Consider the following 25,808-nt stretch of genomic DNA (forward strand, 5'->3'; position numbering starts at 1 on the left):
TGTCCCATCATCTGTCCGAGCCCGGTTTCTCCAATGGATCCATGCTTCAAGATTCTCTGGCCATCCTGGCACCAGCCGAACCATCGCTCTAGTAAATCGTAGATTCTGGTGGCCCTCCGTTCATAAAGACGTCCGTGAATTTGTTCTAGCCTGCACCATCTGTTCCCGCAATAAATCATCCCATCAACCTCCCTCTGGTCTCCTTCAGCCTCTCCCGATTCCGAAACGCCCTTGGTCCCACATCGCATTAGATTTTGTTACTGGTTTACCCGTTTCCAAAGGCATGACCACTATTCTCTCCATTGTTGACCGTTTTTCCAAAGCCTGTCATCTCATCCCCCTCCGCAAACTGCCCACTGCATTTCAAACAGCTCAACTCCTGGTCAAACATGTTTTCCGGCTTCATGGTATACCCCAAGACATCCTTTCTGACAGAGGACCACAATTCACATCACAGGTTTGGAGAAATTTTCTGTTCCGCTTTACACGCCAAAGTCTCACTCACCTCTGGTTTTCATCCACAGTCAAATGGTCAAACTGAACGACTCAATCAAGATCTGGAATCCATGCTCCGCTGCTACACTTCCACCAACCCTTCTGACTGGTCCCAATTCCTCCCGTGGGTAGAATATGCACACAACAGTCATGTTTCTGCTGCTACCGGTCTGTCCCCCTTTGAAGTATCCATTGGCTATCAACCCCCATTACTCCCATCTGACGAAGAAGACATTTCTGTTACATCCGTCCGCCATCACATCCGTCGTTGTCACAGCATCTGGAACACAACTCTCCACAACCTCAACCTCAACGCAGCCCAGATAAAGCGTCAAGCGGACCGCAGAAGGCGACCTGCTCCGACATATGCCCCCGGTCAACAAGTATGGTTATCCTCCCGGGACATTCCTCTCAAGGCCATGTCCAGAAAACTTTCCCCTCGTTACATTGGACCATTTGAAGTAGAAACCATCGTAAATCCGTCTGCTGTCCGTCTCCGTTTGCCCGCTTCCCTCCGTATCCATCCCACCTTCCATGTCTCCCAAATCAAACCCGTCCAGACCAGCACACTCTGCCCTCCAGCCGAGCCCCTCCACCCCCCGTGATATTGATGGCCATCCTGCATATACTGTCCGCCGGATCGTGGACTCCCGTCGGCGAGGTCGCGGCTGGCAGTACCTTGTCGATTGGGAGGGCTACGGTCCGGAGGAACGCTCGTGGGTCCCTGGGTCCTTTATCTTAGATCCATCCCTCATTACTGACTACCGTTCCTCCCTTCACTCCAGTTCCTCTAGGCCGCCAGGTGCGACCATTGAGGGGGGGGTACTGTCATGTTCTGGGGTTTTCTTTCAGCTCCTTGTGGAGTTTTTGTGTATGCACTGGTTTTGTTTCCACCACTAGAGGGAGCCTATTCCATTTGGTCGGAGGGCGAGGATGACGTCATCCCACACCTGAGGCGAATTGAGCTCATCAACGAGACGTTCAAGAGAGGCAGACTGCCAGTCCTTCGGCGCCTGAGTGTTAGCCAGTCATGGTAGCTCCAAGCCCCTAGAAGCTTGCTTCTGTTACTCTGTTTCCTAGTGAAAAAGAAAACTTCCTTGTTGTTTTTTCTCGCCTTCAGGTGCTTCCTCCTGGCCTCTCGTTGTCCGAGCCCCCAGACTCACTCCATCCGTGAACCATCCAGCTCCTCCCAGATTCCCACGACTGGCAGTCGTACTGCTTCTCTACCGCCGCCGCTCTAGCCTACCTGTCCGCCCTCCGACGTGCTCCCGTTTCTTCCTGGATTTCAGCCAGCCAACATCACCGCGACCTGGAACCACTGAGAACCATAAACCCCGGACATTTCAGTACTCCCTCACCTCGCTAACCCAGCGGTCCTTCAAGTAAGACTTGTTCCCTCCCTCACATGCAATATTTTACTAGAACCTTGAACTCACCATCTACTCTGCCCCTCCAGTGAACCGCTTGTTTCCTGTTGTCGCCTTTCTCCCTGGATCGACCCGAGCCTTCAGTGCTCTGCAGCAGTGTCTTCAATAAACTTCACATTTTTTTTCTGTACTACAGTTTTCCCTGAGTGTGTTCTGCATTTGGGCTAACTATTCACTCCCATTATGACACAACGTTGCTCATTTTTTATGTTGCCAGACATGACAGAAAGTACATCTCCGTGTCGTCTATTGTGGCGTTAAAGAGAAAGAACAGGAAGTAGAAACGTCATCGCTGCTCCTGCTGCTGGAGACGAAGAACTCAAAGATGGTGAAGCAATCACTCGGTTCACACCTAATCTGAGTCGAAGCATGCCAACATGGATAGACCGTGATGAAAAAGGCCAGTGACCTCATTTGGAGAAAGTTTTCAATTATGTCCTCATCCTGCCACAAAATAATCGTTGCTTATGGAGGTGTTGAGGAGTCGTTTGTGCTTCGTAAACAACCGTTAAAGAAAGATGGGCAGTGCTGCAAGACCTCGGCTGAACCAACTCCAGGAACAGCGTGGCTTAACACGCTGCTGACGCAACATCCAGTCTTGGCTCCGACTATGCAACCTCTCTTATTTTCTTAAGTGGCAGTGTCCTATTTAGTGCCGCAGCTCTTAAACAGCATTGTCTGTGGGAGCCGAGGCTCTTCGCTCCTGTAAATCACTGTCAGGAAAGATCACATGAAAAATGTTTCAAGTTCAGACTCTATCCATTCATCTACCCTCATTACAGTTCCTCTAAATAATGTTGGCGCAGTTTCTGCATATTTTAAGGAACCGTAAATTCAGTAATAATTATTTAACTTAACAACTTGCATGTTTAGTTTAGTTTATTTAGGATCCACATTTAGATGTCAGATGATTTTAATCACTGAAATTGTTTTTCGAAATTAAATTATTGTCTTTGGACCTAAAGAGGAACGATCTGGAGTTAACACACAGCTTCACTTATTTCAACTAGAAACAAGAGATAGGTCCAAAATCTGAGTGTAGTGATGGACTCAGACTTGACACATAAAGACAGTTACAAAGTCGGCCTTCTATCATCTGAATATTTCCTGGATTACAGCACAAATGTCCCAGCAAAATCTAGAGAAACTCATCTTTTAGTCGCATCGATGACTCAGGTCTGCCGAACAAATCGGTCGTCCAGCTGCTGCTGATCCAGAACGCTGCTGCTCATGTTCTGACTAAACCCAGGAAGACGGAGCTCAGTTCTAGCAACCTCACACTGACAGAGTAGGCTTTCAAATACTGTCGTTGGTTTATGTATCACTGAACAGAATTAAAGATCTGCTTTTGTTGTAATGACCTTCCAGACCTCTCAGGTCTTCTGGTTCTGGTTCTGATCTGATCCCCAGAACCAAACATAGAGAAGCAGCATTCAGCTTCCATGCACCTCAAATTTGGAACAAACTGCCAGAAAACTGCAAACAGCCAAAACGCTGCGTTCCTTTAACTCTAGACTAAAACCCCTCCTTTTTAAAGTTGCTTTTGATTCATAATAAATAAAACATTTGATGTGTGATGATGAATTTGATGATGGTACTTGATAACATGTAATGTGCGTTAATGGTTTTCACTGTATGATGTGCTTATTGTGCTTTTTATTTGCTACAAAAATAAATTTGATGAAATAAAAACAGAAAGAAAAACAACGTGGCAGAATAATAGTAGGATAAATACATAATTATCTGCAGTGTAATATATTCACAACCAGGAACTTACATTGTTTAATCTGTCCTTTAAATGTTTACTATCATTACATTTAACATCAATCAGCATTTCATCATGGAATTGCATATAACAGAACACCACAGCTCTGTGCTATTAGTTATAACTTTTGCATCTCTTTGTTATAGCAACACAGTTGATAAGTCAAAATTGAAATATTTGACCTTTGGCATGAAGTAAAAAAGTTATATGTCGACTTATTTTCTTGTCAAATTCAGAAAACCTTCAGGTAAACTCTCTCAATCAGGTGTGACGAGTTGATTTTCAGAGACAGAAGCGATGGGTGCATCGTTCGCCTTTCACAAGATTTTGTTTTTGTGCATCACAATCTGGAGCTGCAAGCAGCCTTGAACTGCCCTCTCCTTTTGGCCGCGCTCCAGCTTCCTACGAAGCAACCACGAGTTGTTGCCACCGTCGCCACACTTGAAAACTTCCAGGCTCAACATTTATGTGTGTAGCCTGTCAGTGGTGCTGAAAATGAGGCTTGAAAATTACGCCCAGTCGCATTCAATTAATCAAGATCCAATCATAAAGCAGCAAAAAGTTAGAGAAGTATCCAGCTCCAGGTTTTGTTTATAGCGTGTCAGTCCAGTTTTGATTTGTGGATTCGTCGCTCATCTTTTACGCCCAGCAGGAAGGGCAACTCTGCGTTGGGATGCCAACTCACCCACTGCAGGTGATGGAAAGTGGAAAACTCTGGAACAAATGAAGCAATCAACTGGAGAGCTCGTTCAGTGACAGACTGCTGCATCCTTAGTTGCACAAAGGAGCGTTATCGCAGTAATATTTTATAATTACCTAAGCTTTAAACAAAACTCAAACAACTGTTCACATTCTTGCTGTTTTTTATTTTTATTTCAACTGCACATACCTGGTGTTTTTTGCAGTTTTTTATTTCTTGCGCAAATATACATAGAGATTTAATCATTTTTTAACAGCCTTGCTCAGCTGCAGTATTATTTTTTGTGTTTTGTGCAAATATTTTCTCTCTGTACATTCTCCTATTTTTCTGTTTTTATATTTCTTACCTTAGCTTAAAAATATATGCTTCTGTTTACCTATAAAGTACTGACAACGCCTAATTTTCTCCATTGTAGAATAATAAAGTAAAGTACAATATACATTTCTTTTCTAAGCTATTCTATTAGAAATGCTACACCAGGTTATGGGAACATTGCTGACAGGAAAAGGTGGTGATCTACAAATACATTTTCTGTTTTGAAGCGCATTAAGAAAACTGAAAATTTAAAGCATTTTGATCAGAGAAACTCCCTAAAAATTATGGTGAATGAAAGCTGAACAGAACTGTGTCTGCACACAAAGTTTTAATGTTAAAATCGATTATTCTGCTTGTTCTCCACACTTTTCAAAAAGGAAGATTATTTGCGATGCGCTACCTCCCACCTTTAGTTCAGATTTAAACAATAATTAACTTCTCCATTTAATACAAAGGTGATGATGGTCTAAACTTCTAAGGTTCATGGAGAATTTGGACATTAGATCATGTTTTTCAAGCCCATTTTGGGTTTTGTTTCCTTCCAGACTAACATGCTAACTATTAGCAATTAATTCAAGAAATATGTGAATTGCAATTAACTTCTGAACTGGATCTATGTTGAGCAATACGCTGGAGAAATTTCAAGATGACAAATTGGTGCTTGTGACCCAAACCGGTTGACGTCCTGTAAGTTTTTGAGAATGAACCCAAGATATTTTTTAAATCTGACTGGTGGAGTTTTACTTGTGCTCTAGTTCTTATACTTACTGTAAAACGTATCTCAGGGGTTTCAGTTCACACATTTTGGCACTTCCACTTTTAGTTTATTTTCAAATCATCTGCTTGAATTTAGTGCAGAATTTCCTAATTGGTGTTTCTGTTCAGTCCCATAAAAGAAAAAAGTCAAGTCCTTCATCAGGAGAAGAATAACAAGAACATTTTAATAGGCCGTGTCTGAAGCTCAGACCAAATTAAAGTCAGACTGATGGGAGCTGGAGAAATTGCTAAAAGAAATCTGTATTTTCATTGTTGTGTCTTCTGTGGATGAATTTTTTCTTAATTGTGCAACTGCATAAAAAATCAAAGATTTATTTTCTAAAGGTAAGTTTTGGCTTTGCAAATTAAAGTCTTATCATTTTTTTTCCAGAGCAAGTATGAATTGTATCAAGCATTTCATTTTTATTCCTCCTTAACTTGTACAAAATAAAAATGGAGCCTCATTCAGATAGAATTAATGAATTTGTACAGAATAAAACTGAAAGCTCACCTGCTGTTGAAAGACGTACATTAGAGGAAACACAAAACAGCTGCTGTTTAATAATTCACACATAGACCATTTTGATGCTTTGTTGACAAGAACGCATTTAATATTTCTTTGCTCTGTTGGAACTCTGTTCAAGCTGCAGGGCTGTGTGACTAATTATTTATTTGCTTGACCTAAAAAAGCATTTGCACACAATTTACAAAATTTTTTTTTAACTGCAAAGTTTTTATGATTTGATACCTCTAAGCTGAAAATCTTAGTGGGGAGTTTTTCCCAAATATCTTTTCGAAACTAAATATTTATGATCATTTTAACTGTAGCCAGCTGGACTACACTATAAAAATATGACACGTTTCTTTATTGCGACAGGAAATTTAGTTTAGCTATTACTCATCTGAACCGTTTGCTGTTTCAGAATAAGAATTATTTTAATTTATACGTTCAATCTACTGACTATAATTAGCCTCTCTGCATTTCTGTGTGACGCCACAAACAGAGGCCTTCAGATGGACTTGACAGCTCGGTAAGCAGAACCGACTCTGCATCCAGCGAACCACTCAGAGAGTCAAATCAGTTTGCTCTAGGTGTCTTCACAAAGTAACGGATCTTGGCTGAACAACTTTGTTAAATTATTCAGTTTTTTAAATCAATTTTTCAGCCCTCTAAGCAGGCATGAAAGTGGTTGAACGACACGGCCAGTAGGTGGCAGTCATGATCCTGGACGATCTGTTTTCCTGGAATAATAACTGCATTAGAGACCAAGACAGCGACAAATCTGACCTTCTCTTGAATTTTACTTTAAAAATTTCTTAAATCACAGATTAAATTTGTAAACTAAAATTAGTGGATGATCTCTTCTTCATTTAAACTCCCCTGCTCGGCATGAGAGCCTCTCTTGTTCAAGCATTTATCACACCTCCAGATGTGATTAATGCAACAGCTCCCCCTACCGTTCATCCTCCAAAGTTCCGCAGCACGTCCCGACTCTCCCATTATTTCAAGACAAATGTGGCTTTTACGTGTAGCATAAGACAGAAATCAATCCATTTCTCTTTGCATCAAGAGCTTTTACCATTATTAACCTAGATATGTCCTAATTCCAGAAAATACATCCTTCATTTTACACCTCCTATAAATATGTGAGACAGTGACTATTTCTGAGTTCGGAGGTTTTTATCAAATGTGTCAACATGTTCCTTTTCAATAATGAAACTGATTAAGAAAAATAGATTGAAAGTACATTTCTGTGCCTGTCAGTAAAAGTTACCAAATTAATCTTGGTGTGTAAATGTTTAGAAAAACGTGACAACTGAATTAAAAATATCAAAACTACCTTGGGAAGTTGGGAACCAGCTTAAAACTTAAAGCTTACACTCCGTCTATTTCCCAAAAGAAGAAAATCTTCCAATTATCTTCCAGTCTTGATACATTTAATAAACAGTTGAAAACACGCTTTTCTTTAAGGTGATTTAAATTCATCTATAGTTGCCTTTTTGTATATATAATTTGTTTAATGGAAGTATTTCACATGCCACTGCACTCACTCACTTACTTCATTTCATTCAGCAAAAGATTTTTTTACATGTTTTTGAGCTGTTTAGTCAACATAGTGACTGTTATAGTTACTTTCTTGGTGAAATAATAAAAAAATAACAAGATATGTGGTATAAGCTGCTACTAGAGATAAGCTGTTTTCAGATTTAAGTGTGTTTGATAAGAAAAACACAAACCAGCAGCCTTAAACAGCTCTGTGCAGCCTGATGCCAGAGGATCAAAACAGCTAAAATCACCGATTTCGCTTGAACTTTTGTTTTCTTTTGAGAAAGGATTGTAAAGGATTTCTTTTCACCTGTTTGACTGGCAGTGGTGAATTTAGTCACCATAAATACAATTCTCTGCAGAGTCACACAAACAAAATGGTTTCCAGCCCTTTTTTCTGCAGAAGTAACTACAACCTCAGTCCACCTCTAAACATATAGAAGGACGGCAATTATGTTGCTGCAATTTGGAAAAGCGCAAAAGCAAACACAGGTGTTGCATTTTAAATATTTTGTGTAACAATAGGTATTCTTTTGGTGTGCAGAGACACTTTGCTGATGTTTACATTTGATGTGTTTCAGTCTAGCACTGAAGAATATTTGAGAAACTTTTAATATTTTGCTTCAACTCTTTAAGCCATGCTGCTGAAAACAAATAAAACAAAAAAAGCAGAAAAAGTCCAGGTGAAAATAACTACAACTAAATGTTTAAATGTGAAATGTTTTCTTGCATTTCATTTGTTGGATATGTGTTATATGTCACTACATATTAAAATTTCTTCATTTGAAACACATGTTATAAAGTTATTTGCTCATCAGAAACATTCATGGAGTATTGCTTCGATTCTTTCATGCATGTTTGAGAAATCCTTTAATTTCCATGGCAAGCACTAAACGCTTGTTCCCACAAATCTCCTCTGCAGAACTTTCCAAGCCAAGCTTCTACCTCTCCACTGCGATTCCCAAACTCAGTTCCTCCAGACTAGTGGCAGCAGCGATTGGCAAACACCTGCTGGAGCTGTGAGTCTACTAAGTTCACCATTCGAGTCACTTCTCAGTGTAAGGATCCTAAGAACAGCTGGAAACGTCATTGTGTGAAGACGTGCTGAAGGTGGAGATTCAGAAAGAGCATAAGGTTTTTAAAGAGACAGACGCCCAATTTCAAGACATCAAACTGAAAGTAAAATTTCTTTTAAATCACGTTTGATTTTTAAAGCATTTTCATAATAATTTTAGATGACATGATTGTGCCATAAAGTACTCTGCATCTGGAATATACATAACACCACCCCTTTAAAATGTGTTTTTTCCTCCATACGGCTATTAAAATATCATTATTTTCTGCATCATGAGTTGTTTTAAAGCTTCTCTGACATTCTGTAAATGCCAGGAACTGGTCTGCATGTCCAGTAGACATTATCCAATTTTAGATAATGAGATGAACTCTAGTTGGACTTCAAAGCGGTCAGAAAGCTGTTTACCTTTAAACTCCTTGAGCCGCGGCTGCACATAATGGACAGTCAGGCTCCTCAGAGCCAGCTAGCCCATTAGCTGGGGCTAATGCATCCAGCGCTCCCCGCCATGCGCCGTCCATCACTGCAAACTAGATCTGGTTTCAGGTGGGAGCCGCCTCATCTCTTTGTGCTCGGAGGAAACTCTCATTCCAAAACAACCACCCCCAAGAAATGTGACAGATTGGATCAGTGACACGCACACAAAGATGTGTTCTTTCTGTTTTATAGTGTCAAGAGGTTAAAGGTTCAAACGACGAGTTTTACAAAAGAGAAACCTGAACGGGCTATAAAAAGCAAAACCTTTACAGGCACTCTTCTAGACGTATGGTGGATATTGGCTCAATCAGAAGGTGAAATTGTTGTCGACCCAGCCTGTAATCTTGGGTTTCACAGCTCCACCGTGCTAAATGGACCGGGTGCATTAAAGGCCAAAGTGGAGCTGTGCAGAGTGCTTTTAAAAGGCTACAAGTTAAAAAAAAAAAAAACAGCAGACAACCTGTTTTCCTGCGAAGGGATGGTGACACGCAGCAACCGCGTAGCGAGGCTGTGTGTATCAGGTTGCTGCTCAAACAAAAACAGACATGCTGGTGGAGAGAGGGCAGAAAGCACATGGAGGGAACGGTGACTGACATGAGGGCTCACATGTGACAGAAACGGGAAGACTTCCAGCAACACGGCTTTGTTCAGACAAGCACAGTTTATAGGTGGACATGGGAAAAAATGCACCGCACAAGAGGAAGAAAGTATTTTTTTCCAAATGGATGTCAAACCTTTCATCCTCTGCAGCCTTGTCTTTGCAAACCAGATGTTTTAAAAACGGTTTCCATGTTGCACAACAAAGTTAGTTATTGCTCCTCCCAAACCAGCATCATGTCAGTCAATTATTGTCTTGAGGTTGAACATCTAGTGTTCAAAGCATTTTCAGTGTTTCATTCCTTAAAAATTAAAATAATAAAACAATCTGTAATAGAAAATGTCCTCAAAACACCAATAAAAAGAAAGTAAAAGATTATATATGAAAGCTTTCTGTGCAGATTAGTTATCTTGGAATTGCATCACCAGAGATTATAGATTGAAAAATGGATTTTGCTCTAAGGTTTTCCATAAATAGCACATCAAATTAATAACATAAATATGATTTCTTATGTTCTTATGTTTTGAGTGGGGGAAATTCAAGGTAGGACTGATGTTTCACACCTAATTTATCTTCACAAGTATGAAAAATTGTATACATTTTTACTGAAAATGGATTACATATCAAAAACATTTAGCCAAATCAACAAAGAAAGAATAAAACAGACATAAAATCAACCCTCTGTAATGGTTCTGATCCTGAAAACAAATACTGCAGATGATACTGACTCAAAAACAAAAAAGAAAAACAAATAAAAAAAAACAACTTATTCCCATTGGTAAGTACACTGGAGAATCTGTGATGCTTTGGGCTTGCTTCTAGGAAAGCGGTCAGGGAAATACAAACACATTTCAAACAATCTACTGAATCTAGATCGACTTTGCACCTCATCCTGCAGAGAACCTGTAGGATGAGGAGAAGAGAGATTATCCAAAGATCTCTCTCTCTCTCTCTCTGTATTTTCTGAGATTGGGGCAGGATTTTCAGCATAATCTATGCAGGATTGAAGACTTTTTTCCCACAGTAAATGTGCTTCCCTTTCCAAACTAACAATTCTCCTTTACTTTACTTTAAATATAAGAATACATGTCTAACGTAGCTGAGCTAAAAAGTATTTTTGTCTGGTTTCTAGTGCAAATATCTTAGCACATTTGAAATTAACTTACAAGTTACTTTTTCCACTGGAAGATTTCTACGGAGCCCCATTGGGGACATGGAGAGTTTTTTTTTCTTTTGCGTTCTTTCGCAATAATGTACTGATCAGTTCAAGCAGCATAACTGAATCCACCATAAGAAAGACATTCAGCTACAATGTAAAGTTTTTCCCTGTATGTTAATATCTCAACTGTGAAATATCCAAAGGTTTATATCCTTTTTTTTAGGATAAAAATGCACCCAAAACCAATGTGCTAAATTCAAAAGCAAAACAGACAAAGCCTTTCCATCTCTTTCAAGATGTAAACGGAAACTTTGTGTAAGAATGAAAGAAAGGAAAAATTCCTCCAAACAATGTGGAATATTTCTGACTTATTTTCACGGGTCAATAAAGTCATCTGATAGTTTTGATTGTGTTTTTTGTGTTGGTAGTTTGACTGGTTTAAAGCATCATTTTCAGGTGTATTTCCATCTCTACACAAACAAACAAAAAAGCAGTGAATAAATCAAGTTTCAATCAGTTTGGTGCACCAAAGAGTTAAGAATATATAAACACAAGGGAAGGCAAAATAAACTATGTTCCCCACATTCCCTTGGTGCTCCGTAGATTATTTCAATCATAACTAGACAATTTTTCCATTTCTTAAGTTAATTTATTTTCCCCTGGAACTATGACGTTATAATTAATGAATTATTGAAAGTTGTAGATTAGTTTTGTCTTATTTCGAGGGAAGATATTCGCAGCAGAAAGTAGACCAAACATACTTGGTAGGATTTTGTATTTTTGTGTGTAAATGAGGTGGCCAAACATTTATAGGTATTTACTCTACGTTAGGATCCTTCTCTCTGTCTCAGAAACTCTCATTTTCTCCCACTTCCACCAATAACAAGGGTGACTCATCACCGTGAAGCAAATATGCCAATAGTTTTGGCGACCAGCAGGGTGTGTAAATTCCACACCTGTCCCATCATCATCAGCCTCTTCCTCCTCCTTTCTGCCTCTTCCTCTTCCTCCTCCTCCTCTTTATGTGCCGTCTCTGTTTTCACACATCCTCCCTTCCTCGCTTACTCTCATGCTCACCTCACAGCGAGCAAGTTGAGGAGAAGCTAAGAACATGCACAGCCAGGCAGAAGACCCAGTGGAAACAGTTTGGGCCCATTCTGCTTGTTTTTTTTCATCCAGGTGAGCTGAGATTCTTTTAACAAGTGCCTTTGTGGTTGAAGATTTGTTTTCCTTTCTTATAATGCAGCAAATACATCCCGGTTGGCATGAATAGGAACTTTTTCCTTCAAAGTAGATTGCTTTTGTCTAAGCCTCTCTTTCTTTGTGTCTGTTTTTCGCTGAAAGAAACCATTAAGATGAGCTGAACAAGTCTGGAGAGGCAGAACTAACTCACATGTGAAGGTGACAGCGGGGCTTTTGTCGCCCTGCTTATTTAAGATCAAGATGGATCATTACACTTTTTCTACACAGGAGAGGAAGAGGAGGAGAGGGCGTCGCGACAAAGGCTGCAGCTGCCTTTTCTTTTTCCTCTTCTTCTTCTTTCAAAGCAGGGCGAAAAATGACATAATGGCGTTCATGCTCAGGTAACTGTCGACACTGATACCCTTGAAACTAATCCGGCCTTTGAGGTTTATTTACAAGATTTGTGGGAATACGCACGCAGGAAAATCCAAAACTATGAATTTGCGCAAATTGCTAAATACTGTTTTAAAACCACTTTGGATGATTGATGAGGCAAGAAGTGAAACGCTGGTATTTTAAGGTCTAAATTATCGGATGCCTCTCTCTTTACAACTTTACTGGCTCCACATCAAGGCTGCACAAACACATCAGACGGTGGGGCTGATGTCATCATGCTCCCATTTGGGTGGAATAACAATTTATTCTGAAAACTGAGCTTCGGGTCCTGAGGCTCAGACAAAATGAGAGGATCGAGTCCTGTTGCAGCTGGAGAATGGGGCCTGTAGCGGGAAAGAGAAAACTGATATTGGAGTTTGAAGGCCATAATTACGCCATCTTGTTGTGAAATTTATGAGTTACGAGAAACGTATGTGAACCGCCATGGAGAAAGATTGGATTTTAAATGATTCACTATCCTTCACCAACCTTTAAAGTAGAAAAAACAACTCAGTGATGGTTCCTCCCCACAGCCATCACCATTTACAATAAATCTTTGAAGAATGTTGAGTTAAAATGACTTACAACAACATTTAATTTACATTTCGGATTAAGTATTTTTTAATTTAAAATTAAAAGAAGCATTTTTTAAATTATGTTTTCATTTACTGAGAGAGAAAACCCGTTCAATTTGCTCTGTGGAAAAAGTAACTGCTCTACATTAATTAATCATAAATTAACTGTAGTTAACCACTTTTTTTTTTTGGAAAGTTGATATTATTTTAACTGATCCTGACACAACACTTTCAAAAAATCACACCAGCCTAACAAGGTGAGACCTGGTGGTGGCAGTATGATGATCTGGGCCTGCGATATTACTTCAGGACTTAATGGATGGAACAATGAACTCTGCTCTTTAGTAGAAAATCCTGAAATAAAATATCCAACCATCAGTTTTATGACAAGGCTGCAGAACAGTGATCTGATGCCAGCAAGTCTGAATGGATATAAAACAAAAAATGGTTTTGGATTGAAAATTATTCTTAGATAATGAAAAATTTTACTTCGTTTAGTTCCCCCTGTTTCGATCTCCTTTCAGAATGAGTTGTTTTACGGCCTCTTGTCATTTTAAATGACAAGAGGCCGCATTAACAGCATAAATTAGGGAGTCATCTGCATAAAGACTCACTTCACTGTATCCTTATGGAAGTAATAAGTTCTTCCAGTTTAACAAATCTTTTCATGCAATTGTACAAACTTGCTGAAATTTACTACATCTCCAGGTTTTCAAGGGTATTTTGCTCTAAAACCTTTAAAAGGACAAAGAGGACAAAAAATTATTATTTTATATTGAAAAACAAAAACTTTTTTAAGAAAATGAAAGAAAACAAAAGGATACTCTGTTATCTTATTTGAAATTAAACTGACTAATTTTTTGGCAAGCTGCTTCACATATTACTAGCAAGTAAAGCATGTGACCTCTTTTTATAGGAAAATAACTTCTGCTCTTTTGTACATCTAGGAATGCCATTTGGATTAATCAGCATGAAAGCCAAAGATCTTATCGCTTTAACCAGATTGACTGTGATTATCTCATCAAGCAGATCTCTAATTTAAAGGTTTATAAGTTGCATAATGCATGTTTTTTTCTCTTTTTTACAGAAGCAGAAACAGTTATTTACCCCCAAACTGCACAACAAAATTGACATTTTCTAAAGACGCAGAACTTAGCTCATCAGTGAGCATCGGTACAAACAGGATTTGTTCACAGTGGCTAAGTTCAGTGTCTGACATGAAAAAAATCATCTCATGCATACCTGAAGGTCCCAGCTGTCCATAAATCCCAAACCTGAGGAGAGATGGGCGGCCGTCATTAAAAAGCACCTGTACTGTAAAGAGAAGAGGAATGCTGTAAAAGTCTTTGCATGTCCAGGCAAATTATGTAGCAGTCGGCTTCTTCTGATTTATGAGGAGAAAAAGATGAATAATCAGGCAATGATGGAGAGCAAAAGGTTAAATTAAGGTGATTCGTGAATGATCGTTGTTTTTTTTTTATCACACTAAAGATGATTTCAAATGGGCATAACTGACTCACTGGGTTGAAAATGTAAAGACAGAGATGATGGAAACTAATAAAATAAAATGCAGTTTTTGCAGAGTTTAAAATAGAGCAAGTTCTTGTTACTGTCTGTGCTTTCAATTATTTTTGGGTTGTTTACTCGTGTGCCTACTGAACTGGAATCAGTGTGTCTTTGCAGAACTGGCTCAGTCCAGCAGGAACAAGAGTGACACCTAATGACAGTCCATCACTTCCGCCATCAAAGCCATCATCACAAACACACCAGAGATGACCACGGACATTTCCATTCATTTTAAGAGTCGATGATGACACAATGAAATAAAGTGTTCACGCCTCTGCCCTAATTTGTCCTCCTGTGTGGGCGAATCTGGCTGCCTCTGCAGGTACTCGTTATCATCGGCAGCTGATTTCTGCTGAGTAACACTTTGCATCGCCTCTCTTCATTCGTCATGCTATAATAAGCTGTCAGTGTGTCTGCGAGCGTCTTCGCTAAATTGGGATACAACAGCTCGACACCTCTGCAGTCATTAAATACCCGAATGGATCGGTGCTGCATTAGCATAAGCAGAAGTGATGATCATAAGACCTGCTATTGATTTTAGATAACCTGGGGGGGGGGGGGAGGTTAGGCCGCTGTGTGAACAATTACTCCTCTCCTTGAGCAAGGTTCCTGCGGATAAAATTTGAAAACTCTTTGCAACACAATCAAAAAAAAATGGAATCGCATATGCATGACCTGAATTGGCCTAAGTTACTTTTGACTGTTTGCAGTCAAAGTTCAAGTTGCAAACTGGATGCATCAGAAATGAACACTAGATAAAAAAAAAAGCTTGAGTTAATTTGAAGAGTTTAACAATAGGACATTGATAGAAAATTATTAATAAGAGACTAACAAGATGCATTTCCATTAAACATAAAATTGCACAAAATAAGGAAAATAAATTCACTTAATAGAAACCTGCCAGTTAAATTTCTTGTGTGAAGGTTTCTCAAAAAAGATGGATTGAGCAAAACTACTTTTTTACGTCACACGAGTCACATGATCGACAACTGGATGTTGCTACTGGCGAAAATGACGAAGACGATGACAGGAAGTAGTAGGATGATGGTTTGTGAAGATTTGTGGAGGAATAAGTAAATATTTGAGCCCATATTTACTTTACAATGTTGATCCTGAGTGTGTAAGAGAAAATCCAACAATAAATACAAACTTACACAGCCAGTTCTTGGTTTTAAAAATATCAATGAAGTTATAAGTGTGCAGTCACCAGTCTGGACAACTTGGGATTAACCAGCGGCTAAAAGATACACAGACACAATATGCTAATTATTTCCATGACGCTGAATGCAAATGTCCCATTTAACTACTGTTATTATTGTTGTTAATGCAAAGACGACTACCATAGATCACCACTGATGCATTACTGTAAATGACAGACTGATGAGTACAAAATGTGAACTGGCTGCACCACAAAAAACATTTGCATGATTCCACCACACACCTCACTCAAGCAAATTTTTGTCCTTTTTATGTTACTGAAAATTTGCATGCAGACACCTCTGTGACACGTGCAAATTAAAACTTGGTAAATTTGTATTGCAGAGTTAATGTTTTGGGGTTTTTCTGACATTTCCAAATTTGAAAACAAAACAAAACATGGACAACCCACAGTTAATTATCACAGTGGTTTTCTGCCCACTGGCCCATAACGTCCCGAGTTGAGGTCAGCAACACACCATTCCCACTATAAACAGTGTTGGTGCTGCACTGCTTCCCCCTCCTGAGACACCGGATGGTGGACCAGAATTTCCTCGAAGCCATGCAGAAGTCCTTCTCCATGGCCTCTCCAAACTCCTCCCATGCCCAAGATTTTGCCTCAGCAACCACCCGGGCCACATGCTGCTTCGCCGCCGGTACCCATCAGCTGCTTCTGGAGTCCCACAGGCCAAAAAGGTCCAATAGGACTCCTTCTTCAGTCTGAGAGCATCCCTCACTGAAAGTGTCCACCAACAGGTGGTTCAAGGGTTGCCGCTGCAACAGGCACAACAACCTTGCGGCCACAGCTCCGACAAGCTGCCTCGACAATGGAGGCATGGAACGTGGTCCACTCAGACTCAATGTCCTCCACCTACCTTGGAACCTGTTCAAAGTTCTGCCGGAGATGGGAGTTAAAGCTCCATCTCTCAGGGGATTCCACCAGACGTTCCCAGCAGACCCTCACAGCACGTTAGGCCTGACAGGCCTGACCAGCATCCATCCCCACCACCGGAGCCAACTCACCTCCAGGTGGTGGTCGGTGGACAGCTGTACACCTCTCTGTTCTAATTTATTCATTTTTATATATTTATGTATTTATTTTTGTCTATTAGTTTGTTCAGTCTTTGTAAGCGTTATTTTATGTATTAACTTATTTATTTTTATGTATTTATTTATGTTTGTTTGTCTGTTCAGTCGTTAAAAAGAAATCGGAGTTCCTGAGCTTTGACGATGTTGTAATACCTCCGGGGACCAGACGGGGGCGCGCTAAACCCACCACTCACCTTTACCAACCTGCACCAAGGGCATTTATTATTTCGCCTCGGAGTTTCTATTTAGTGATTTTTACGGTGACGGTGGCCGCCTCGTTGCTTTTTGTCTTTACTTTTTATCATTTTTAAGTTTGTGGTGTTTCCAGGTTCACTGAGGGCCAAATTATCCATTAATTCCCACCTCGTCAGCGGATGTATGCGCGTTTGTGTGTGTGCGTTGCGTGTGGAGAAATGTAGGAAGTAACGATAACTTTCCGCCAAAGACGACGAGAAGACGTAATCCTGCATTTTTCACAAGGAAAAGGGCATTTGCAGTTGGAATTACGGCCATAAATATAGACTAAACCTCCTTTTTCTAATCATTGGGAACTCTTTATTCGCTTTTGAGTTCGTATTTGGGCTTGTTTTTTTCTTTTCTTTTCTATTTTTTATTTCAAGTGATGTTTTTCCCCTGAAGTGGTGGGACAGGAGTTAGTCAACGTCACACAGCAGTGCAGGTATCTTTATTTTTCTCCCCTGCCAGTGTGTTTTCCAGCTTGCAAAGATGGAATGAGACACTTTCCTTAAAGGTAAGACTTTTTGACATTTAGCTCCTCTTTGACACCTGTTGCTGTTCGCTGTTTGCCACGGACAGATGTCTGTTTTCGGGATTATGTTGATTATGGTAGGATTAATGGTTTCCCTGGAAAGTGTGCGGATACTGAAAGTGTACAAAAGGTAAACAAAATGAATAAGGGCTTACAATAAACTCAGCTTTCACTGTTGTTTCTTAGTCTTCCTGAAAAATCTGCATCCTAACTAGTTGTTCCCCGTCATTTTCTGTTTGCCTGGAGTTCAGGTATGACGTGACACACGTTAACCTGCTGGTTGTTTGGGAGTCATGAGAAAAAACTGCAAAATTCCACATGTGGATTTGGAGGAGATAATTAATCTGGGATTGGGTGATTTGGTTGGTTTGAGGTTTTCAGCAACAGACAGTGTTAGTTCAAAACAAACTATGCAGACAAGCACCTCAGGCCTACAGTTAGGCATGGTGGAGGCTCTGTGACTCTGTGGGCCTGTTGGTCTTTTGCATGCAGTTGGAAATAAATAAAACCCTGAAAACGTGGCTTCTTAAAAGTCACGGTGGGTCACAGTGGGCATTTAAAACAAAAGGTAAATTTATATAGATTAGCCCCTTGTTAAGTATAGTGTAAGATGTGTGATGCTGTGGGCCACTTTTATTCTAACGTTTCCATATTGTTATGGAAACATGGACATTAATAGACATTAAAAACAAACTCAAAGCAGGTTGTCAATATTATGTTAATAATCCAAATTGATGTGCAAAGTAGCAGAAATGGTTTATCGTGCACAAAAGAAATTACAAAAAGTTAGTCCTTAGGTAGAGCCAAAAGAAAACCTCAAGGGTGAAGAGTTTAGACTCCAAAGATCAAGAACTCTGGACTGTCTGGAGCAATGGTTGTGAAGCGTTTTTGTCAAACTGTGGCCTTGCATTTGGGCTTATATTCATCATTAAGTGAAGCATAAAAACAACACAAACTACATCAATAAAATCTACTTCAATTTTAGGAATTGAAGTAGAAATTTTATGAGAACTCTTACAAAACAAAATAATATATTTTTTCTAAATAAAAGCTTTTTTTGTTGTTGTCATTTTCAGACATTTTTTTTTTAGTAAAATTAGTCTTTATTCTACTAATATTATGACTAAATTCTCTTGATTAAACTAAAATTCTCATAGCCAAACCCAAATACGCTGGCATACAACTCAATAATAAAATATAAGCCATTTTATGCCTTTAATCATTTTGTGTCATTTGTAATTTCATTTTCTGTAACGAAAACAGAAAAAAAATCAGATAGAATCGAACATAAATATATTTGTTTCTTATGCTTCAATAAGATCATTACGTTCTTGCAGCCTCGCTTTGAGAGCTTTTGCATCATCTAAGCAGAAATGTGTTTTCTTTCATGTTTTCTTGCCACCGTTAGATAAAAATTCAGCAGTGAAATGGACCTATGAAGTTTGCAGTCCAGTTCATGTGAAGTATGAAATCTCCTGGTTGAATGAACCGAGAAAGGAGTCGTCCGGAAATGAGTTCCAGATAATTCTTGCCATGTCCTCTCCCTCTAGTAGGAGTCCTTCTGTGTTGTTACGCAATTTGATTTAATTAAATCTTGCCAAACTGGATTTGTGTGAAATCTGCCATCCATGTCAGAATTGCCATTGGCATCCACCAGTGTAGATGTTTCCACCAGTGATTAAACCATTCATTTATTGTAAGTCGCGGTTTCTATGCAAAGCCATTCAGTTGCAATCAAAGATCAATTAATTTATTTATTTAACGACTTTTTACATTTATTTTCCAGAGTTTCAGTTTGAGGCTGGACAGTAAATAGATTTTATTGATTAATCAAACTTTTGGTTTTTGGAAATTGCCTTTTCTTTTTTCACCAATGGACTTCTTGGGTTTCCATAGTTCTGTGACGTCAGCAGCACTCCCAGCTTTGGCATCTCGCTTGGCAGGATTTTTTTTTATTACAGCTTCTGGTTATTTGGACTTTGAATTCAGGTGAACTCTGCAACAAAATATAACAGTCAGGCTACATTTTTCTTGTTTTATTACAAGAATAAAATCCTAATCTTAGCTGAGTAAAGTAATATTAGGAAAATAAGTAATAATTTCATTAGAACTCTAACAACAAATTATTTATCTAAATGTTTTCTTATTAAAACTACTTTTTGGGAATTTTAAGACGTTTGTCTGGTAAAATTATTCAGATAATATTATAACTATATTCTCCTAATTAAACTAAAATTTTCATACAACTCATGGCAGAGATGACTGAAGTAAACTGAAAAGAAAACGATGAATCGGAGCTGGTATGAAATAATCTTATTTTTTAGCTAAATTGCTCATTTCTAATTTAGTGTCATAATCTAAATGCAAAATGAATGCAACAGCAATAAACGATGTATTTATTTAAAGGTTTTTTACTTCATCCAAATGTTTTCCCAGATACTCTCATATTTTTATTGACTTATTTTAACTAAAAACGTTGTTTTATTGCTACGGTGTGTGATTTTCTGCAGTGCCTGGTGGGCTGTGAGTTATGCAGAAGCCCGTCTCTGGATCAGGATGAGTGCTACAGATGGAGCTGGGACCCCTGAGCACGACGAAGATGCCCGTGTGGTGCAGATCTACCCCAGGCTTCCTCTGATGACAGAAGCCTACTGTCCCCTGCAGGTCAGCATCAAGGACACGGTGAAGACTGTGATCCACAATGCTGTGGTCACGCTGGGCCTGGACTCCAGCCAGAGCTACAGCCTACTGGAGGTGAAGGAGAGCGGCGGCGAGGAGACGCTGCTGGACGATGGGGACCGCCCTTTGGTGTGGGTCCTGCGTTGGCCGCCGGCGACCCAGAAATGGCACCCTCGGAGTCAGGGCTACTACTTCGTCCTGCAGCAGAGCAACAACGTAGCGAAGGAAGTCGTAACGTCTCAAGAGGAGATTGACGACCTCTGTAGCCTCCCGTCTGTGACCGAGGAGGGCGTGCTGCAGGTCTTACGCCAGCGCTTCTGCAAGCACAAAATCTACACCTACATGGGCGACATCCTCATCGCCGTCAATCCCAACAAGTTTTTACCTCTTTATTACAACCCAAAGTACGTGAGGCTGTACAAGAACCAGCCGCTGGGCAAACTGAGCCCGCATATATTTGCCATTGCCGACGTGGCGTTCAGAACCATGTTGGACCGGCAGGCGAACCAATGCATTCTGATATCTGGAGAGAGCGGATCAGGGAAGACTGAGAGCAGCAGCTACCTCATCCACTGCCTGACCACACTCAACCAGGGGACGTACTCCGGCGGACTGGAGCGAGCCATTCTGGGGGCCGGGCCGGTTCTAGAGGTAGGACACCAACATACAAGCCTTTTCACAGGCTGGACAATAAATCAATCTTATCATTTAATTGAATCTTTGGTTCTTGACGGTTTAACTTTTGAACAAAAATAGTTTTTTCATTTTGAGTGATGTCAGCCAAATAGAAGCTGCATTTTCTACAGCTTCTATTTGGATTTTGAGGTCAACTCTGTAACAAAATCATTTGTTCTGTTCATATATTAAAACAACATTCCCTGTGGGATTAAGAAAGTATCTTTGGATTTAACTTTTTGTTCACGAGAATAAAGTCAGATGAATACAGCTCTGGAAAAAATGAAGAGTCTACTGCACTGAACTTCATTGAAAACCTCATGATTATTCCACCAAATGTTGATTTCTGAATTCTTCTTGAGTTAAAACATTAGTATTGTTGTCCATCCATCCATTATCTGTTCACCCTTGTCCCCAGTGGGGTCAGGAGTTGCTGGTTAGTATTGTTGTTTCTAAATGAATATGAACTTGTTTTCTTTGCATTAGTGAGGTCTGAAAGCACTGCATCTTTTTCCTTATTTTGACCATACATATTATATTTTTCAGAGACATATTGTCAGCAGTTCATAGAGGAAAAGAACAATATTCATTTACTCAAACATGTACCTATAAAGAGTAAAATCAGAGGAACTGATCATTTTAACTTTTTCTGTATAGTCATAGTAACTCCAGAATAAAGTCAGGTTTTCTCTCAGTGCATTATAAGCCTGGCGGGCCACCAGGCATTAATTTTCCCTCCACCAAGCTTAGCATTGCTTAATTATTTAATTTCCTTTCAAATGTTTTCATTTTTAAGACTTTACAGTTGGTGTTTCAATCTTTCAGTCGCACATAATTATCAAATGATATTTTCTGTCAACTCTATAGATTTTGTAACTCATAAACTGTTGGACGGATCACTGCCACCAAGCTTAGCAAGTTTTCTGGGGAAAACTTTGAAAGTCATTTGACAAAATCAAAGTAATATGATAATAAAGTTTTTATATTATCAGAATAAAATGGTAATATTAGGAGAATGAGATAGAACTCCAACACAAAAATAATTATCCAAGCTTTTTTCTCATTAAAGCGAAGTTTTAATAAATTATTCTGGTTAAATTGCATCTTTATTCTGCTAATATTATTTATAACATAGTCATAATATTAGCAGAATATTATAGTAATGCTTTGTCACACAGGGATAAAAGCCACTTTGTGAAAATATTTTCTGTCAAATTGTAATTTATTTTTTACAAAAGAAAGTGAGGAAAAATGGGAAATGTGATTTGGAATGAATAACAATCTGATATTTAAACTTCAAGCCATTTCACCCAGTCCTTCCTGGATGTAAAATCTGTAGGAGTCAGAAATATTCATGTGATATTAGTTTGAAGCACAGAATAATAAACAATGTGATCAATAAGGCTCTCTGCTCAGGGCTCCACACACCAAAGGGCATCACATGCATTTATACAGACTGTCCACACGTCCTTACAAAACTCATGTATCAACAATAAAGCCAGTTCATGCTTTTCTGAAAGTAAACTGGGCTTAAACACATTAATCACATGTCTTACATTTTGTCACTGCTGGACTCTTAAGTCTTGTAGATTAGTTTTGTTAGAGAAAAGTTTGAGTGATGCGCAGAGATCTTCACCTTGCTGTGTGGCTGGTTTGGGCTACTGGTAATAGCTGCTAATCTTTGCTAGTTAGCTAACTCGCTTTTTTATGTGCATCATGAGCAACTTTCTTTAGCACATTTCTGTTGCAGCGCTTACATTTAATTCGGTTTTGAAGAGTCTTACGTTTGTGTTGGTGAAACCTGCTTTAATTTTAATTTCACCATTTAGCACTAAAATACATTTGGTGATTAGACAAGCATAAGAATAAGCAATATAATCAAAATTAGCTTTAATTGACTACAAAAAACAAGATTAACAACAAGCTGTCAGTGGATAATGTTTCTGATAAGTTTTGTCACAAAAATTGCTGTTATTTTGTGTATTTGGTTGTTTGTGGTTCAGTTTGTGGGTTTGGTTCTGATTCAGATGGAAACTTGAGAAATTTTTATCATAACTGTTTTTAGAAAACCTGCAAATTGTGCTAATGTTTGCATAAAAGTAACTAGGTCTCTTCTTATGTTGTAAACTGCTTCAAATATTTTAATCTGGCTTAATGGCGCGTGAATCAGATCAGCTGAACATTTGTTCCTGTCTTAGTCAATACACATAATCCGGAAAAACAAACAAGCTGTTGACTTTCATGGGAAACATTCTCTGGTTGCAGCTCTGTTAAGATTTTATCACTTGTTGAAATGTTAGAGGCATTTCATTCCCACAGAACTAAGAACAAGCTCAGAGTAAATCAGAAAATCTGCTTCTGCTACAAGTTACAGCGAGAAATAATGAAGTTAGGTTTTCGTTTTGGACTCATATCGGTAAAGTCAAGCCTGCAGAGTGTGATTCACTATAGTATGACTTCACTTATCAGCAGATCACCTTGTGGTTCTTTTTTTTCTGCTTTGTACCAGCAGTTAAGATATGCCTGTACTAGTCTCTTTTTGAAAAACTTGCTATTTGAGTCTTGAAACAGAATCTTGCAAATATATAATTTGGTCCCCTCCTATTTAATAAAATCATTAGTGAACTAGTGAATCATTAGTCAATCTGTTGCATTCATGGGAAATGAAACAAGTTGGTAAATAAATGAGGCAAATTTGTTCATTTGAAATATTCTGTGAAAAAGTCTTAAACCACCTCTAATGTCTGTACTTTGCCCCCAGTGATATTTCGGGTTTTGTCCGTTTTTGTCCCAGATTTCGACAGTCTGCTTAGAAAATGAGGATCTGGACAAAGTTGAGGACAAAAGAGGAAGTGTTGCACATGAAAACAGTCTAAAGTAGACAAAAGTTCAAAAAAACAGTTCACAAAAGCAACATTATTTCTGTTAATCTCTGTTATATAAGCCACATTTCCAGCTAATTAATGTTTGGGAATCTATGAGGCAAATTAGGCTGTTTTTGGTCTTTTTTAGACTAATTAAACATAACAGGACATTTGTGCTTTTATGTGCTTATATGAGACTGCAAGCATCCCCTTACAGACTTCATTGTGTTTTATTAGTTTTCATCGCTAAAATCACTAATGCACATCAAATATGTTGATCAAAATTCTATTTATGATTGCTTAAAATCAACTCTACCCAGGTGGGTTCTTAGTCTTGATTTACAGCTCAGTGTTTCAGCTGTTTTTCAGTTTTCAGGATGTTTGTTCCATATTTAAAGAGCATAGAAGCTGAACAGTGATATTTTCTTTTCCCAGTCTGTCAGTTTAAGTGGAAAGTAACATTTTATTAGGTTTGCAGTTGTGTCAGTCATAAACAGTGGTTTCAGATTTTAAAACTACATATTGTCATCATGATGTTTTTTATTCAGTAATGTGCTCCATTAAACCTCTGAGGCCTTCACAGAAAAGCTGAATTATGCTGAGATGAACACAGTTTGACTTCATTTACTGGTTTGATCATTTCTAAAAGTTTGGCTGCACTTGATTTTATTTAGAGGAAGTAATATGTATGTCAGATTTTTAAGATTTTTACGTGTAGAACTTTATTTGACTTTTATCTCCATTTTAAAATATGCATGGTAGACTTTCACTGGTAGACAGCAGTAGAAGTTGTGGTTACAACCTGATGAGACGTGAAAAGGTTCAAAGGTTGTGAATGTTTTTATTCTAGATACTGCAATCATAAACCATCAACTTAAAAAGAAAGTAGGTCAACAAGCAGAAGCTATTCCTCTGAAAAAGCGCTTTCTGGATGATTTAATATCGACAGATTTCTAGTTCTTGAGTTTTCTGTGAAGACATTTCCGGCTCCTTGTCCCAAATGTTGTTTAGTATCGACTCTCCAAAACGTCCCTTCAGGTTAGGCTGTTATCTGTACCGACTCAATGGCGGATAAATCTAAGTTGTGCTACTTTGTCTTTGTCAATGAGTAACTGGTTCAAATTTCTCACACACTGTTTCAGTCACCTATTTTCTCTGATGACTGATTCAGAAATGGGGCCAAATTTAATTCTTAAATTAAATGGCATACATGACAAAATGTGACTTTATTTTGGTTTAATTGAAGGAAAAACATATTTTTTATTGACGCTTGTTGCCTGAGAATGGATCCACGTATTGAAAGCGAGGCTTTAGTTGGTTTCACTTCATTTAAACTGTGGTATTGGGGAACAAACTAGTGGAGTTGCTTTAGTAACAGTTTCATTCATGTTGCTGCTTTTGACTCTTCACGTATTTCTTCCACACCTATTTCCACAGGAGTAGGTGTGGAAATACCAGAAATTCGCCCCCTCAGAGTTTTGTGCTTTATCTTTCCATCTTAACAGATGCAACAGAAAAGACTGATTTGGTTACAGATTGCACACTTCCTCCTTCCCAGAGAGCCCAGCTATTCTTCACATGGTGACAAAAGATGGATTCTCTCTTCAAAAACAAGTTCTGCACGATTCGACTTGGAAAAACCCACCGTTTAAGATTTGTTTCACTTGTTCTCAGCTCATCTCCTTAAAGCTTAGAGAGATTAGTTTAGCTTTTAAGATGTTTAATGAGTGAAAAGTAATCTGAGATGATTGTTTTTCATAAAAAATGTTAAAACAGTGCGATGGTTCTGCTTTCTTGCTCCTTTTTTAACATCTTTGGATTTCCTTTGCATGTATGAGTCAGTCTGCAGAACCAGTTCCCAGTTATCTGAAACCTAATCTTCATACTTTCTTATTGTTTCCATGTCATCTTGATATCACTCTCTTTTAGCCTTCCTATTGATGGATATCTGACCTTTCTTTCCACC

The 25,808-nt window shown here is 38.8% G+C and overlaps 1 protein-coding gene and 1 long non-coding RNA gene across 4 annotated transcripts in view; both read left to right on the plus strand.

The window, feature by feature from the left end:
- The first annotated feature begins 1,344 nt into the window (after positions 1 to 1,344).
- Positions 1,345 to 2,038, plus strand: LOC129378042 (uncharacterized). The gene is made up of 3 exons (XR_008608018.1): positions 1,345 to 1,528; positions 1,616 to 1,877; positions 1,952 to 2,038. It is a non-coding gene; the product is annotated as an uncharacterized LOC129378042 (long non-coding RNA).
- A 15,067-nt stretch (positions 2,039 to 17,105) lies between these two features.
- Positions 17,106 to 25,808, plus strand: part of myo9b (myosin IXb) — a 32,456-nt gene continuing 23,753 nt past the window's right edge. For 2 of the 3 annotated variants that reach the window (XM_055058156.1, XM_055058159.1), the window contains exons 1-2: positions 17,107 to 17,606; positions 20,135 to 20,954. In XM_055058156.1, coding sequence (XP_054914131.1) covers positions 20,181 to 20,954 — 774 coding nt within the window. In that variant the 5' untranslated portion in view covers positions 17,107 to 17,606; positions 20,135 to 20,180. Of the gene's footprint in view, positions 17,607 to 20,134; positions 20,955 to 25,808 lie in introns of all 3 variants that reach the window. The other variant, XM_055058157.1, reaches the window with a different exon arrangement.

The sequence above is a fragment of the Poeciliopsis prolifica genome, unplaced genomic scaffold, assembly GCF_027474105.1.
Source record: "Poeciliopsis prolifica strain line A6 unplaced genomic scaffold, Auburn_PproV2 SCAFFOLD050, whole genome shotgun sequence".
Taxonomy (NCBI): domain Eukaryota; kingdom Metazoa; phylum Chordata; class Actinopteri; order Cyprinodontiformes; family Poeciliidae; genus Poeciliopsis; species Poeciliopsis prolifica.